This window comes from Lepus europaeus, chromosome 23, assembly GCF_033115175.1.
Source record: "Lepus europaeus isolate LE1 chromosome 23, mLepTim1.pri, whole genome shotgun sequence".
NCBI classification, from domain to species: Eukaryota; Metazoa; Chordata; class Mammalia; order Lagomorpha; family Leporidae; genus Lepus; species Lepus europaeus.
Genome location: NC_084849.1, coordinates 9330708 through 9348656, shown reverse-complemented (window position 1 = coordinate 9348656; position 17949 = coordinate 9330708). Strand labels below are relative to the sequence as shown.

Genomic DNA, 17949 nt, shown 5'->3' with positions numbered 1-17949 from the left:
CACCGCCTTTCCACCGATCCGCCAGCGGCCTGGCCCTCGCCTCCATATTTCTCTAAGCAATAAAAGAAGACAGGGCGGTCACTCGGCACGCCAAGGCAGGGCTGGCAGGTGGCCTTCCCCACCAGGCGTGGGGTGCACACTCTTGAGTAACGGGGCGGTGCGAGCACGACCCTCCCCGCCCCGCGCGACGCGTGCACATCTAGGGAGCCAGGGGAGACGGGCAGGGCGGAGCCCGCCCCTGGGCCACCCCGAGCGGCGAGACAGGGCCGAGCGAGGTCAGTGGGAGGGCAAGATGGAGCGCCCGCGACGCCCGGGCCCTGCAGCCGGGTCTCCGGGTCGCACGGCGCGGTGGGCGGGGCCAGCGGCGGGCGGGGCCGGTATTGTCCGCGGCGCGGAGCATGCCGGGAGCCCCGCCCCCAACATGGCGTCTCACTGACAGTTGGCTGCCGGGAGGCAGAGGCGGATCCTGCTCCTCAGGGCGGCGGCGGCGGCGGCTAGCAGCAGCAGCAGCGGCGGGGCCGGGGTCTCCCGGGCCGGGGGTGGGGATGGCGGCTCGGGCCGCCTAGGGCGCAGCTGCACGGGCGCGGCGGCGAGCAGGGCGGCCGCTGCCATGGGCTGGTGAGCGCGGCGGCTGCGGCTGTCGTCTCCCCGGGCCGGGCATCGGCTCCTCAGTGTCCACCCCTCAGCCGGGGCCATGGGTTCGTCGGCGGCCGCGGCCGCCGCGGCCGCGGACTCGGCGCAGTGGCTCTCGGTGAAGGAGGAGACCATCTTCCTGCACGACGGGCTCATCCGGGTCACCGACCTGGCCGAGCTGCCCAGCGAGATCCTCGGGGCCCCCGAGGCCGCCGACACCGACCTGGAGGTGAGCGAGGCTGCGCCTGGCCCCGGGCCCGCTCCTCTCCGCCGCAGCCCACCGCGGAGCCCTCACCTCAGGGCCGCGCGGCAGGTGCGCGCGGGCACGCGGCGGGCAGGTGCGGGCCGCGGCCGCGGGTCTGCAGCCCGCGCCGGCTCCCCGCCTCCCCCGGCGGGGCCAGGCGCCCGCCGGGGATTCCGTTTGCGGTTTCGTGTTGGACGTTCCGACACCAGCATTTCATTAGAGCATCGTTCGGCCCGGCCGGCGCTGCCGGGAGGGGCGCCGCCGCCTGCCGGGCCTCGCTCCCCTCCCCCCCCGGGCCCCCCCGGACCCCCCCGGGCTGCCTTCCAGGGCACACCCAGGTTGCCTAGCTTGGGGGACCCTTTCTTTTCCCCGCGGGCTGCACACCCTGCCCCCCGCCCCTGCCCCAGCCCCAGCCCCAGCCCCAGCCCCAGCTTAGACTGTGGCAGCCGCCTGTCGGCCGTGGGCAACCGGCAACTTGTCCGTGTCTACGCCTCGGATTGACAGGGGGGCCTTTGTCAGGGAAGCGGGCGGTGTGGACCGGCGAGGGGAGGATGCTCCAGGGGCCTTCGGTGTGCATCCCGCGGAGGGCCACGGGCGCTTTGGGCCGCAGGGCCTTGCTGTGTTCCCCGGGGGTCTCGGAGAAGGGCCGGGCTTCGGAGCCGTGGCAGGTGCAGAAGCGAATCTCAGCACTGGTGCTGCCGGGTTCGGAGGCAGAAAGGAACCGGATCGGCTCGGCGGATGGGAACTTTGCGGCGACTTGGCCGGGGTCCGCGTCCGCCGGCGATGGGAATGCCGGCGGCGTGGATGTGTCCCGGCTGGTGGGTGCTGCAGCCGCCCCCTCCCCGCTCTGTGGGGTGACATTTGGACGTGTAGGTAGCGCGGCGCGTCGTGACATTGTCCTTGTCGCGAGGAGAGCTGTCGAGGTGGGGCGCGGGGAAGATGGCCTGCCCTTGGGCTATCAACGGGATGCATGGAATCTTTTGTGTTTTGCGGTTTGGCGTGCACTCTGGCTTCCAGCACAAGGAGCATTTATAGAAATGGGCTAAAACCCGTTACTGCGCGTTTCTGGACACGGATCGCGTGGGACTAGACATTTGGACGTGCTTGAGATGCGAATGCGTCCCACTGTATTTTTGTGTCTGGATTTGCGGTGGTTTCAGCACTTCCGTTGTGGACTCTTGAACGGACTGATTTTACAATCCGGCCACCGAAAACCGGAAGATAGAAGTTGCTAGGAAATTCCTAACGTGGAATGCTAGTTCTATCACGGCACATCTGGGCCTGTGCTATAAAAAGCAAGGTGTGTCTGAGTTTCTTCTGCCTGGAAACCGAACGGTATTATGCCATGATGGTGGAATCTTTTGACTTAATTGGTTCTGCTGTGTGGGAAAGGTGGGAAGTGGATGCTCTTTGTTCCTTGGAGACTAAGTTCATGGAATCAAATATGTTTTTTTCTGTATGTAATTTATTTTTAGGATTAGAAAGGGTAGGGTTAGTTAAGATACCTGAGCTTGTTAACTTGTTAAATGAATTGAGTAAATTTCCACGAAGAATGATTTCAAAAGAAATCTCTGACCTGGTAGAATTAAAATTTTTTCCTTTTTAAAATGGTTGGTCTGGAGGCTGGCGCCGTGGCTCACTTGGCTAATCCTCCGCCTATGGCGCCGGCATCCCATATGGGCGCCAGGTTCTAGTCCCAGTTGCGCCTCTTCCAGTCCAGCTCTCTGCTGTGGCCCGGGAAGGCAGTGGAGGATGGCCCAAGTGCTTGGGCACCTGCGCCCATGGGGGAGACCAGGAGGGGGCACCTGGCTCCTGGCTTCCGATCGGTGCAGTGCTGACCATAGCGGCCATTTGGGGGGTGAACCAACGGAAGGGAGACTTTTCTCTCTGTCTCTCTTTCTCACTGTCTAACTCTACCTGACAAATAAGTAAAATAAATAAATAAATAAATAAATAAATGGTTAGTCTGACCTCCAAATATGTGTGTATGACGGACAGTTGTAAAGGACTTTTTTCATTTTATCCCACCTGTTATGCAGACTACATAGTATCAGAAGAGATAGTGAAGAAGGTTTTTGTAGCTATTGGATTTGTGTTTTTGTGAGTGTATTCCCATGTAATTAACCATATTGACCAAATATATCCTGACACAGTGTCTGGCATAATCTTACTAAATTCTCAAAAGCCTTTAGGAGCTAAACCTTGCTGTTGATGTAACAACAGCAAATACTGTACCCACTGAACAGACGAGGCCAATAGAGTCAGAGTGGGTGTGCACCTCACTCAACATCTCATGGTTCTGGTGTCTGGATGTCAGCCCAGTTCTGTTCCTCTCAGACACACCAACTGCTAGTCAATACTTCCCTGCCTCCATTCATGTGTGATAGTTATTTATTTTTAAAAGATTTATTTGAAAGTGTTACAGAGAGAGGTAGAGACAGAGCCAGAGAGAGCCAGAGAGAGAGAGAGAGAGAGAGAGGTCTTCCACCCACTGGTTCATTCCCCAAATGGCTGCAATGGCTGGAACTGGGTCAATCCGAAGCCAGGAGCCAGGCGCTTCCTCCAGGTCTCCCCTGCTAGTGCAGGGGCCCAAGCACTTGGGCCATCCTCCACTGCTTTCCCAGGCCATAGCAGGGAGATGGATCAGAAGAGGAGCAGCTGGGGCTCGAACCGGCGCCCATATGGGATGCCGGCACTGGAGGCTGGGGCCTTAAACTGCTGAGCCACAGCACTAGCCCCACATCTGTGATACTTGTATTTGTAATTATCTAAAATTTCATAGCTAGCTACAGATGGGGTAATAAACAGATACTGTTATTTCCTTTTTAATAACTGCTGCTTTCTTATATTCGAGGAAGATTAGAGGTTTATCAGTTTTTCCGGAGTTAACTTTGAAATGCTACTACTCCTGTGGATCACTCGCTGCCTAGCCTCTCTCCACTTTGTCAGTACTGGGGTGAACAATGGCCATTTTCCACAGGGCTTTATAATTACATGGAGTCCTCTAGTTAAAGATTTTGGGTTATGAAGGAGGAGACTCAAACTCGGTGTACTCGCGTGGGACTGGCATCATTCAAGAAGGGACTTAGCATTTTGCAGTGAGAAATGCAAAATAGTTCTCTGGAAAGCAGCTCTCTCTGCTCCGGAGAGCTTCTGTCTGGGGCCTGGAGTGTAGCTGGTGATGGCAGGGCTTTCCTGCCCTTGAGTCCCAGCGCCCTTTCCACGTGGTGAGGGCTGTGCGGGGCTAAAAGTCTGACTGAAGGAAACCTCTCCGAAGGGCTAGTTCACACTGACTTAGTGTGTTCATTTAGCAGGAGCACAGCATCAGAATTAAAATTTTTCTGCCAAGTGAGGTGTTTTGTTTTGTTTTGTTATTTTACAGATAGAGTTAGACAGTGAGAGGTAGAGACAGAGAGAAAGGTCTTCCTTCCGTTGGTTCACCCCCAAAATGGCCACCACGGCTGGTGCTGCGCTGATCCAAAGCCAGGAGCCCGGTGCTTCCTCCTGGTCTCCCATGCTGGTGCAGGGCCCAAGCACTTGGGCCATCCTCCACTGCCTTCCTTGGCCACAGCAGAGAGCTGGCCTGGAAGAGGAGCAACTAGGATTAGAACCCGATGCCCATACAGGATGCCGGCGCCACAGGTGGAGGATTAGCCTAGTGAGCCATAGCTCTGGCCCCTGCCAAGTGCATTTTAAACTGTTTCTTGATATCAATAAGGGACTAGCGTTGTAGCATAGCTTGAGCCCCTGCACCCATGTGGGAGACCTGGAAGAAGCTTCTGGCTTTAGCCTGGCCCAGCTCTGGCTGTTGTAGCCATTGAGGAGTGAACCAGCGAATGGAAGACCTCTCTCTCTCTCTCTGTAACTCTGCCTTTCAAATAAATTAAAATAATATACATTCAACAAACTTGTTCAAATATTTGTAGAATTCAGAAGTGTGCTGATCCTACTGTCCTGAATGCTGAAGATATAGCAGTGAGTAAAATAAAATCCTATTCTCAAAAAAAGCTTGTGTTTTAGGGACTGGCATCATGGCACTGCCTGTGTCAATGACTTCCTAATTTAGAGCACTGGTTCAAGTCCCAGGTGCTCTGCTTCCGATTCAGCTCCCTGCTAATGTGCCTGGGAAAGCAGTGGAGGATGGCCCAAGTGCTTGGGCCCCTGCCACATAGTTGGGAGAGCTGGATCAAGTTCCAGGCTCCTTTCTTGAGCTTGACCAAGCGCTGGCTGTTGTAGTCATTGGGGAGTAAGCCAGTGGATCTGGTTCCTAACCAGAGATCTTTCTTTCTCTTTTACTCTCTCTCTCTGTCACTACCTTTCAAATAAATAAGTAAATTTTTTTTTTTGAAAAAGCTTCTATCTTAATGGGGTAATATAGATAATCTTAACTAACCAAGTATGCAATATGACATATATGCAGTCCATATCTGTGGGATTTGGCTCTGGGATCCGACACAGATACCTGAACACTTGTGTCCCTTATATAAAATGATGTAGTATTTGTGTATAACCTACACACATCCCCCAGTACACTTTGAATGATCTCTACAGTAGTTATAAAACATAATACTAGTTCAGTCCTATGGAAATAGTTGTTAAGCCAAATTGTGTGGGGATAATGTGAATGTGCAGTGCATACACAGTCACCATGGCCTCGCTCCATCACGCACAAACGAGCCTCAAGGCAGAGAATGCTGAGACAGTGAGGATCTGTGAAAAGCAGGAGGCTGCGCAGGGGGTGCCTGCACACCACTTCATTCTTGTGGATTCAGCAGTCTTTGGATGTGGCAAATTCAAGTTTTGTTCTTTAGAATTTTCTGGATTTTTTTCCCCCAAATATTTTCAGTCCATGATTGGTTGAATCCATAGATGTGAAACCAACAGGTTACAGAGAGGCATCATTTATAGATTTTTAAAAATGATTTATTTATTTATTTGAAAGCCAGAAGTGCAGACAGAGAGAGGGAGAGACAGATTGAGAGGTCTTCCATCCCTGATTCACTCCCCAAACAGCTGTAATGGCCAGAGCTGGGTGGAAACCAGGAGCCAGGAGCCAGGAACTTCTTCTGTCTCCCATGTGGGTGCAAGGGCCCAAGCACTTTGGCCATCTTACGCTGACTTTCTAGGCCATTAGAGAACTGGATTGGAAGAGGAACAGCTGGGACACGAACTGGTGCCCATGTGGGATGCTGGCACCACAGGCGGAGGCTTAATCTACTATGCTACAGTGCTGTCCCCTATAGATATTGACAGAAAAGCTAATTGATGTGTCCAAGGTGACTATGATACTTTTTTTTTTTTTAACAAGAGGTACTCTTTTAAAAAAAATTTTTTTAAAAAGACTTATTTTATTTACTTGAAAATCAGAGTTACACAGAGAGAGAAGGAGAAGCAGAGAGAGAGAGAGAGAGAGAGAGAGAGGTCTTCCATCTGCTGGTTCACTCCCCAGTTGGCTGCAATGGCTGGAGCTGTGCTAATCCAGGAGCCAGGAGCTTCTTCCAGGTCTCCCACGTGGGTTCAGGGACCCAAGGATTTGGGCCATCTCCTACTGCTTTCCCAGACCACAACAGAGAGCTGGATTGGAAGCAGAGCAGCCGGGACTCGAACCATTGCTCATAATGCATGCTGATGCTGCAGGCCAGGGCTTAACCTACTATGCCACAGTGCCAACCCAAGATACTTCTTACTTCACAATTTATGCTACTTTTATTTTTAAAACATTTTTACTTATTTTCATTTTATTTTTATTTTTTTGACAGGCAGAGTGGATAGAGAGAGACAGAGAGAAAGGTCTTTCTTTTTGCCATTAGTTCACCCTCCAATGGCCGCTGCGGCCAGCGCATCTCGCTGATCTGAAGCCAGGAGCCAGGCGCTTCTCCCGGTCTCCCATGCAGGTGCAGGGCCCAAGGACTTGGGCCATCCTCCACTGCCTTCCCGGGCCATAGCAGAGAGCTGGCCTGGAAGAGGGGCAACCGGGATAGAATCCGGCGCCCCGACCGGGACTAGAACCCGGTGTGCCGGCACCGCAAGGCGGAGGATTAGCCTGTTAAGCCACGGCGCTGGCCTATTTTCATTTTATTTGAAAGGCAGAAAGAGAGAGGCAGAGCTTCCATGTGCTGGGTCACCCCCCAAATACCCACAAACAGCCAAGGTTAGGCCAAAACAAAGCTAGGATCTGGGACTCCTTCTGCATCTCTCACATGGGTGGGCAAGGATCCAAGTATTGGAACCAATATCTGCTGCCTCTCAGGATGTGCGTTAGTAGAAAGCTGGATTGGAAATGAAGGAGGGGGAACTTGAAACAGACATTCCAGTATGGGATGCAGGCATCCGACCAGTGCCTTAACCACTGCACCAAACGCCCATCCCTCGCTTCCGTTGTGTTTGTTTATAAGGACCCCTCTTTCTTGGTGCACACACACCATACAGATTTGAGAACATTCATTCTTTGTTGAGTGCCAGCAACTGGAAACAATCCAAATGTCCATCAACAAGTGAATGAGTAAGCAAGTGTGGTATATCCATACAATGGAATACTACTGAGCAATAAAAATTAATGGACTGTTGACACTCACAACATGGATTTAGGCTCAGTGGAAGAAGTCAGACGAACAGGAGTACGTACTGTAAAATTCCATCTATGTGAAATTCTAGAAAATGCAGACTCCTTTGTCGTGGCTGCCTGGAGATGGAGGGGACATGTGTAACTTCGGGGATGGTTTGTGGTGATGATGTCACATATATATGTCAAAACTCATCAAATTGTATCCTTTAAATATGTAGTTTGTTTCATGCCAGTTAGACTTAAGAGAATAAATAAACCTGCACAAGCCCAGAGTCTCTCACTGCTATTTTTTAGGAAATGGAAAACAAGCTCAGCAAGGTTTTTCATGTGTGTGTTTTGCCTCGTAAGGGAAGGAGCGCTTGGGTTTGGACCTGAGCAACTCAAATTGTCTGAGGCTTTGAATGCTTAGGATACACTCATGTGAAACCTGTTTATTTATTTATTTTAATTTAAGAAGCAGAGAGACAGACTAACTCATCTGCTGGTTCATTTTCATTTCACCAGGACTGGGCCAGGTGAAAGCCATAGCTATGAACGCCAGGTCTCCCATACAGGTGGCAGGGATCCGACTACCAGCCGCCTTCCAGGGCCTGTGTTTAAAAAAGGCAGTTAGGGGGGCACAGTGCTGTAGCGTAGCAGGTAAAGCCACCGCCTGCAGTGCTGGCATCCCATTGGGCGCCAGTCCGAGTCCTGGCTGCTCCACTTCCAATCCAGCTCTCTGCTGTGGCCTAGGAAAGCTGTGGAGGATGGCCCAAGTCCTTGGCTCGATGCACCCTCGTGGGAGACCTAGAGGAGGCTCCTGGCTCCTGGTTTCAGATCAGCTCAGCCAGTTGGGGGGTGAACCAGCGGATGGAGACTTCTCTCTCTGCCTCTCCTTCTCTGTGTAACTCTGACTTTCAAATAAATAAATAAAATAAATATTACATTAAAAAATAAAAAGGCAATTAGGAGCTGGGTCTGGAAATCAGACCCAAGTACTCTGACATGGGACATGGGGGTCGTAGCCAGTGTCTTAACTATTAGACCGAATGCCTTCGGGTGAAATTTTTGAGATAATACCTAGATTTATGTTGATCTGCTCTGCTAGGAGGATACCACTAACCATTTGTCCTCTGGAAAGTGTTGGTATACTCTTAGAAAATTCCAAATTCTAGAGTTAATGAATAAATGAATACACAGTGCTTGTTCACCAGTGACATTCATTATCATGCAATCATGACCTTGTGCAGTGTGCTGTGAGCTTGGGCAAAAGGCTCAACAAGCTTGTCTGTAAAATGAGAATGAAATATCTGAAGACCGTGGAGGCAGTGTTGCCTAGAGGTCTGGTTTAAAGACTCAGACTGGGATTGAAATTCTAGCTGTGACCACTGGAACTCTGTGACCTTGGGCAAATTCCATACCTTCTTCTGGTACAACTTTGTCATCATTGCCTCGACCTCTACCACTGCCATGGCAACAGTGTCAGCATATTGTGTGCCAATTTCTCTGCCAAACACTTCACACCTAGGTTCTTACTTAATCCTCACAAAAACCTTATGAGGGTGGCACTTGACTTCACAAATAGGGAAACTGGCACAGATAGGACTGTCTGTTAAGTGGTTGACAAAGGTCACCCAGTTAGTGGCAGAGTTGAGGCTGACGTAGATCTGACTGATTCCAGCCCAGGGCTCGTGCTGATACACTGCTGTGTGAGATTTTCCTCATCTGTGAGAGTGGGATAGCAATAGTTAGGGCAAGACTTAAAGAAAGGTAAATAGGATTATGTATTTAAAATGTGTTAACTTTCTTTATAAGGTGCTATGTTGCTGGAACGTCATTTTGTGCTCATTGTGTGTGCATGCAAAGCTGTCCCATCAAGAGAATTTTTTTCTGTAGTAGCAGAGATTTTTCTTATTTTTATTAAAAAAATAATTTTTTTTTTGTGATTCCTCTGAAATTTTCTTTCTTCCTAATTGTTTGCCGTGTGGCTAGGCAGATGATATAATAGATGCTCTTTATTTCAGTTCTCTTATAATTGTATGCCTAGGGACGTACTAGATAAATCAGCTTTTTTTTTTTTTTTACAGGCAGAGTGGACAGTGAGAGAGAGAGAAAGGTCTTCCTTTGCCGTGGGTTCACTCTCCAATGGCCGCCGCGGTTGGCGCGCTGCTGCGGGCGCACCACGCTGATCAGGAGCCAGGTGCTTCTCCTGGTCTTCCATGGGGTGCAGGGCCCAAGCACTTGGGCCATTCTCCACTGCACTCCCTGGCCATAGCAGAGAGCTGGCCTGGAAGAGGGGCAACCGGGACAGAATCTGGCGCCCCGACCGGGACTAGAACCCTGTGTGCCGGCACCGCAAAGCGGAGGATTAGCCTGTTGAGCCACGGCGCCAGCCAATAAATCAGCTTTGATTTTTATCTGCCTTCTTGGCTTCCATATTGACTGTCACAGAATACCACCTGTTGGCTAGCTCTACTAGACCTGCTCTTTTCTAGGTCTTAAGGTACCTGTGGTGATAGTTGTGAAAGGATTGTCAGTTCCTGAAAGTGCCCCATGCTTTTCCCTCCCCCCCAATCGTTCCTTCTTGGTTTACACAGTGGTTTGGAGTGAACACAAGGAGTGTAGTCTGCTTTGCAAGATGTTCAGTCAAGGGTTGTAGATAAATGTAAAAACCAGCAGGTGATCAGCTATGGGAGAAACGCATAGTTATTTCAGAAGTCATAGTGGTTGCAGAAATTATGTCTTTTTTTTTTCTTTCTTTTTTTTTTTTTTTTTGACAGGCAGAGTGGACAGTGAGAGAGAGAGGCAGAGAGAAAGGTCTTCCTTTGCCGTTGGTTCACCCTCCAATGGCTGCCGCGGCCGGCGCACCATGCCGATCCGAAGGCAGGAGCCAGGTGCTTCTCCTGGTCTCCCATGCGGGTGCAGGGCCCAAGGACTTGGGCCATCCTCCACTGCACTCCCGGGCCACAGCAGAGAGCTGGCCTGGAAGAGGGGCAACCGGGACAGAATCCGGCGCCCCAACCAGGACTAGAACCCCGTGTGCCGACGCCGCAAAGTGGAGGATTAGCCTATTGAGCCGTGGTGCCGGCCTAGAAATTATGTCTTTTTAAAAATAAACTTATTTAGGCTGGCGCTGTGCTCACAAGGCTAATCCTCTGCTTGCGGTGCCAGCCCCCCAGGTTCTAGTCGCGGTCTAGGTGCCGGATTCTGTCCCGGCTGCTCCTCTTCCAGTCCAGCTCTCTGCTGTGGCCTCGGAGGGAGGGCAGTGCAGCAGGGGCTCAAGTACCTGCATGGGAGACCAGGAGGAAGCACCTAGCTCCTGGCTTTGGACCAGCGCAGCACGCTGGCTGTAGCACCCATTTGGGTGGTGAACCGACGGAAGTAAGACCTTTCTCTCTGTGTGTCTCTCTCTCACTGTTCTGCCTGTCAAAAAAAAAAAAAAAAAAAGATCAAAAAAGACTTATTTATTTGAAAGAGTTAGAGAGAGGGAGAGACAGAGATTGTCCATCTCACTCCCAAAATGGCCACAGAGATGGGCTGGGTCAGGTCAAAGCCAGGAGACAGAAACTCCATCCAGATCTCCCCTGTGGATGACAGAGGCCCAAGGACTTGGGTCATCTTCCACTGCCTTCCCAGGTGCATTAGTAAGGAGCTGGATGGAAAGTAGAGCAACCTGGACTCAAGCCAGCACTCCTGTGAGGTGCTAGCCTCACAGGCAGCCTTTGAACCATGTACTACAGTGTTGGCTTTGGTCTTTCTCTGATCTGCTGAGATAGCTGAGATGAGGTGGATTTCATTCTATTGCTATGTAAAACCATTTTTTATTATTGAAAAAAGTATAATATGCATGTTGGAGAAAACATGTAAATATGTAAGAGAAACAGTATAAGAGATCATGAATACTCTGGGACTGTACCATGTACTATCCAGAAAAAATTAATATTGTGCAGTTCCTTTATGTATATATATATATACACACGTATACACACACAGAAGGTGATAGACATGGTTATTTTTGTTTGTTTTAAATATTTATTTTTTAAAGATTTATTTATTTACTTGAAAGTCAGAGAGTTACACAGAGAAAAAAGGAGAGGCAGAGAGAGAGGTCTTCCATCCGCTGGTTCACTCCCCAGTTAGCCACAAGGCCGGAGCTGCGCCAATCCGAAGCCAGGAGCCAGGAGCTGCTTCCAGGTCTCCCATGGGGGTACAAGGGCCCCCTTGGGCCATCCTCTACTGCTTTCCCAGGCCACATCAGAGAGCTGGATTGGAAGTAGAACAGACGGGACATAAACCGGCGCCTATATGGTATGCCAGCCTTGCAGGCAGTGGCCTTACCCGCTACACCACAGCACCAGCCCCCTATACAAGTGTTTTTATAAGGGAAAAATTCGGTATTTTACATATAGATATAAATGTGTATGTATGTATACACATATATATAAATAAAGCTGAGATTTATGGCATGTAATTTTATAATCCTTTAATTGCTTATTGGGAATGTTTTGTTGAATTTAAAATATAAGTTTAATAGATGCATAGTAATTTATGGATTACTATAATTGTCTTGTATATACCCACTATTTTGATGATAATCTGCTCTTCTAAGTATTTATTTATTTGAAAGGCAGACTTACAGACAGAGTGAGGGAGAAACAGAGAAAGCATCCACTGGTTCACTCCTCAAATGGCTGCAACGGCCAAGACTAGGCCAGGCAGAAGCCCAGAGCTTGGAAGTCCATCTGGGTCTCATGTGGGTGGCAGGGACCCAAGCATTTGGGTCATCTTCCACTGCCTTCCCAGGTGCATTAGCAGGGAGCTCGATTGGAAGCAGAGCAGCCAGGACTCAAACCTGTACTCATGTGGGATGCCATCCTTACAGATGGCAGCTTAATCTGCTGAGCCATGCCATTGACCTCAGATAATCTGCTATTCTAAAAGTAATTCCAGGATGTAGGAAGCTAAATGGTTTTAAGGTTTAGAATGACCTATTTGATTGAAGTTTGGTAAATTATGAATATGTATTTATGATTAAAGTTTGTTTTGTTGTGGCATAGCAGGTAAAGCTGCCACCTGCAACACCGGCATCCCATATGGGCACAGATTCAAGTCTGGCTGCTCCACTTCTGATCCAGCTCCCTGCTAATGGCCTGGAAAAGCAGTAGAAGATGGACCAAGTGCTTGGGCCCCTGCACACATATGGAAGACTCCGAAGAAGCTCCTGGCTCCATCCTGGCCTAGTCCTGGCTGTTGTGGCCATTTGGGGAGTGAACCAGTGAATGGAAGAGAGATCTCTCTCTCTCCCTCTTCTTCCCCCTCCCCCTCCCTCTCCGTCCCTGTCTCTTCCTCTCTCTAACTCTGCCTTTCACATAAATAAATCTTTTTTAAAAAGTATATTTATGCAAGCTTTTACTTTTGAAAGTTTATCATTTACGGAGATTTAGCTAGTGGCATATGATCCATCTCCCCAAGGTGTTGAATGTCTGTGTGGAGTTTTGAGTGTAGAAAGTCCTGTTAGGCAGGCACACTTGTAGAATGAAGAATGTTCCATTATGGGTCCTTTGGGATGGATACATTTGAATCCCTAGTGTTTCTACTGAAACCTTCAGTTGGCTGAATTGCTAAATCAGAGCACAATGTGTAGCAATTTTAGATTAACAATAAGGAGATGCATAATTTGCAAACTATTTTATGTAAATTGTAGGTTTTGGTAGTGCTATTAAGTATGGATGCATCATTCAAGTAGTGGTTTTATACCAACAAAAATATTAGCATTCAGCTGGTATTTATAATGAATCTTTTCTGTGTTTACTCTGTTTGCTTTGTGCTCTGTAGTTTGCATTACTGATTTCAAATGAACAAAATTTAATAAAATAGATGTAACTATTTATGGAATAGAGTAGAAAACCTGAACCTTCTATCTCTGTTGATACATTTGCTTTTCTTACTGAGGAAATGAAATAATTAACAATGTGAAGGGAGAATCTGTGTCAACATACTTGCGTTAAGACAGTGGCACAGGGCAGGCATTGGCTTGGTGGCTAAGATGCTGCTTGGATTTGGGACACTCACATTCCATCTCAGAATGCCTGGATTGGAGTCCTGGCTACTGACTACAGCTTCCTGCTAATGTGCACCCTTTGAGGTAGCAGGTGATGGCTACCTGTTGGGATTGAATTCCAGCTCCCAATTGTCCTGGCACAACACTGGCATACGGGGGAGTGAGCCAGTGGATGACTGAAATCTCTCTCTCTCTCTGTCTCCCTCTCCCTCCATCTTTCTCCCTTCTAAATAAGTTTTAAAAAGGCAACCATCCAAACAAAGCATCACCTGCTTTAAACAACAAAAAACCCAAACCTTTTTTTTTTTTTAAATATTTATTTATTTGTTTGAAAGCCAAGAGTTACAGGAGAGAGGGAGAGAAAAAGAGACAGAGATCGTCCAACCACTAACTAGTTCACTCCCCAGATAACCACAACTGCTGGGGCTAGAGGCCGAAATCAGGAGCCAGGAGCTTCATCTGAGTCTCCCACGTGGGTGGCAGGGTCCCAAGACTTGAGCCATCTCCCACTGCTTTTCTCAGGCTATTAGCAGGGAACTGGATTGGAAGTGAAGCAGCCGGGACATGAACTGATGTACATATGGGATGCCAACATTGCAGGTTGTGGCTTTACCTGCTGTGCCACAACTCTGGCTCTCTTTATTTTGTATACTAATTCTTTTCTAAACATCCAGTTCTGGTAAAGCTGTGAAACACTGGTTTACCTAATTCAGAAAGGATCAAAATATGTGGAAAGGTAAAAATACATCAGGAACTTTGGAGGAAGTTTTGTTGTTGTTGTTTGGATTAGCTTACAATAAAGAAAAGTTTCCTTTCTTGGAGGTATTGTGAACTTGAATAGAATTCAGGGGTCCATGGGATCCATGAATAGAATTCACAGGGTATGTGAACTTGGCTGGGGAAAAACATATCTTAATTTTCACAAACTTCAGCTGAAATTCAGCATTTCCTCCAATTATGAACATAGTCAATAAACCCCAGTGATATCACCAGGACATGTGACTTCATAACCAATAGAAATAGATTTTTTATATCTTATAATTATTGAACATATCTTGAAATATTATTTATGCTTACCATCACTTAGGAACTATGATAATTATTAGATCTTGTTATTCAGTACTAATAAAGGAAGCTCCTATTTTATCACCCATTTTTTTTGTTTGTTTGTTTAAAAGAGCCACAGAGAGGGGTAGAGACAGAAAGAGAGAGGTCTTTCATCTGCTGGTTCACCTCCCAAACGGCTACAATGGCCAGAGCCAAGCCAATCAAGAGCCAGGAGCCTCCTCCAGGTCCCCCACAAGGGTGCAGGGGCCAAATGACTTGGGCCGTCCTCCACTGCCCTCCCAGGTGCATTAGCAGGGAGCTAGATTGGAAGCGGAGCAGCCGGCGCTGAACTGGCACCCATATGGTATGCTAGCATCATAAGTGGCAGCTCAGCCTGCTGTGCCACAATGCCAGCTCCAGAAGCTATGTTTTTTTTTTTTTTTTGACAGGCAGAGTTAGTGAGAGAGAGAGAGAGAGAGAGAGAGAAAGGTCTTCCTTCTGTTGGTTCACTCCCCAAATGGTGCTATGGCTGGCGTGCTGTGCCAATCTGAAGCCAGGAGCCAGGTGCTTCCTCCTGGTCTTCCATGCGGGTGCAGGGCCCAAGCACCTGGGCCATCCTCCTCTGCCTTCCCGGGCCACAGCAGAGAGCTGGCCTGGAAGAGGGGCAACCGGGACAGAATCTGGTGCCCGAACCGGGACTAGAACCCGAGGTGCCAGCGCTGCAGGTGGAGGATTAGCCTAGTGAGCCATGGTGCTGGCCCTGTTTGTTTGTTTTTAAGATTTATTTACTTATATGAAAGGCAGAGTTACAGAGAGACAAACTCAGAGAGAAAGAGCCAGGAGCTTCTTCCAGGTCTCCCACATGGGTACAGGGGTCCAAGGACATGGGTCATTTTGTACTGCTTTTCCAGGCCGTAGCAGAGAGCTGGATTGGAAGTGGAGCAGCCAGGATTCGAATCAGCGCCCACAGAGGATGCTGGCATTGCAGGCAGTAGCTTTACCCACTACACCACAGCACTGGCCCCTAAATAACATTCTTAAAGATCTTTTAACTTTATTTTTTATTTATTTATTTATTTTATTTTTTTATTATTTTTTGACAGGCAGAGTGGACAGTGAGAGAGAGAGAGAGACAGAGAGAAAGGTCTTCCTTTTGCCATTGGTTCACCCTCCAATGGCCGCCGCGGTTGGCGCGCTGCGGCCAGCGCACCGCGCTGATCCGATGGCAGGAGCCAGGTGCTTCTCCTGGTCTCCCATGGGGTGCAGGGCCCAAGGACTTGGGCCATCCTCCACTGCACTCCCTGGCCACAGCAGAGAGCTGGCCTGGAAGAGGGGCATTTAAACACTTACCCTTTTATGACATAAGGTATTGACCAATTCTAGAATTACAAATAAAATCAATTAAAGTTATTTTTAAAAAGATATTTTAACCTTGTTTTCATTAGTTAGACTTCATTATTACTGTGTCTGATCTTCTGAGACTAATTTACAAGAGCTTCACTCCCCACTCTGAAAGCCCCCAGATAACTGCTGTGGTCGTCTGTGTTTGTCTTGGCCATGGCTCCTCACTGACAGTTCTGTTTCTCAATTCAGTTCTGTTCTTTGAGTTTATTTCCCCTCTTTTTATTGCCTTTCCTCTTTTAGCCACTCTGTATGACAAAAATGACTGTCAGTAGGCAGCAAGAATTATACTTAACAGTCACATCACATCTTCAGCTTTTGGGATCATAGCATTTGTGAGGCTGAAAGGATCTTGAGATCGTTTAATCCAGCTTTTTTTTCCAGAAGATGCTGAGTTCCTTTAGCCTATTGTGATCATTACTGAGAACTTGGAAGCTTTTAAAATTACTTTAGAAAATTAAATAGGTTGCATGTAGAACAGCACTACTCAAAATGTGGTTTGCATACCATGAACTGTCTGGCACTGTAGTGGAAAGATAAGGGTAAAAATAGACTAGGATTTAGAAGCCTGTGAAAGTTAGTTAGAGTAACTTTATGTCTGTTGAACATAACAAAACTTGGGGCTTGTGTTTGTCTCCTTTTTCCATTTATTTTGTAGTAATTAATTTTTTGTGTTTAATAAAAGATATTGTGCCATGATGGGTTGGAAAAAGTAAAAACAAAAAAAGGTGGTCCTTCAACACAGATAATTTGAGAAACACTGATAACGGACGCCTTTGGGGGCTGGCTGCTTCACTTCTGATCCAACTACCAGCTAATGTGCGTGGGAAAGCAGTGGATGACTGCTCAAGACCCAGGTGGAGTTCTGGCTCCTGGCTCTGGCCTGGCCTAGCCCAGGTTGTTCTTTCTATCTCTCCCTCTCCCTCTTTTATTTAAATGTCTCTTATGCTTTTTAAATCAGTCAATCATTTTTTAAAAAGATTTATTTATTTGAAAGTTAGAGTTACACAGAGAGAAGAGAAGCAGAGAGAGAGAGACAGAGAAAGAGAGGTCTTCCATCTGCTGGTTCACTCACCAATTGGCCACAATGGCCAGAACTGCGCCGGTCCGAAGCCAGGAGCCAGGAGTTTCTTCTGGGTCTCTCACGCAGGTGCAGGAGCCCAAAGACTTGGGCTGTCTTCTTACTGCTTTCCCAGGCCATAGCAGAGAGCTGAATTGGAAGTGGAGCAGCCGAGTCTCGAACCAGCAACCATATGGGATGCCAGCGCTTTAGGCCAGGGCGTTAACCTGCTGCGCCACAGCGCTGGCCCCATCAATCAATCATTTTTTAAAAAAGATTTATTTTATTTATTTGAAAGAGTTACAGAGAGAAGCAGAGACACACAGAGAGAAGTCTTCCATCTGCTGGTTCACTCCCCAAATGGCTGCAATGGCCGGAGCTGGGCCAATCCAAAGCCAGGAGCCAGGAGCCAGGAGCTTCTTCTGGGTCTCCAATGTGGATGTGGGGGCCCGAGGACTTGGGCCATCTTCCTCTGCTTTCCCAGGCCATAGCAGAGAGCTGAATGGGAAGCAAGGCCTCCAGGACTCAAACTGGCGCCCCTATGGGCTGCCGGCACCGCAGGCTGTGGCTTACTCTGCTATGCCACAGCAGTGGCCCCCCAAAATAAATTTTTTAATGATTTACTTATTTATTTGAAAGGCAGAGATACAGAGAGAAGAGGAGGAGGAGAGAGACACCAAGAGAGATCTTCATTCTGCTGGTTCACTCCTCAAATGGCCCAATGGGCAGGGCTGGGCCAGGATGAAGCCAGGAGCCAGGAGCTTCATCCATGATTCCCATGTGGGTGCAGGGGCCCAAGGACTTGGGCCATCTGCTGCTGCTATCCCAGGCCATAGCAGAGCCCTGGATCAGAAGAGAAGCAGCTGGTTCTCGAACCGGCACCCATATGGGATGCTGGCACTTCAGGCCAGGGCTTTAACCCATTGTGCCACAGCGCTGGCCCCCACAATAAATCTTTT

At 48.7% G+C, this 17949-nt stretch overlaps 1 protein-coding gene across 4 annotated transcripts in view; it reads left to right on the top strand.

Annotated features, from left to right (window-relative positions):
* The first annotated feature begins 689 nt into the window (after positions 1–689).
* The window catches only part of HECTD4 (HECT domain E3 ubiquitin protein ligase 4), a 205048-nt gene continuing 187788 nt past the window's right edge, over positions 690–17949 (top strand). For all 4 annotated transcript variants that reach the window (XM_062182491.1, XM_062182490.1, XM_062182489.1 and 1 more), the window contains exon 1: positions 690–862. In XM_062182491.1, the coding sequence (XP_062038475.1) occupies positions 695–862 (168 nt within the window). In that variant the 5' untranslated portion in view covers positions 690–694. The remainder of the gene's footprint in view (positions 863–17949) is intronic.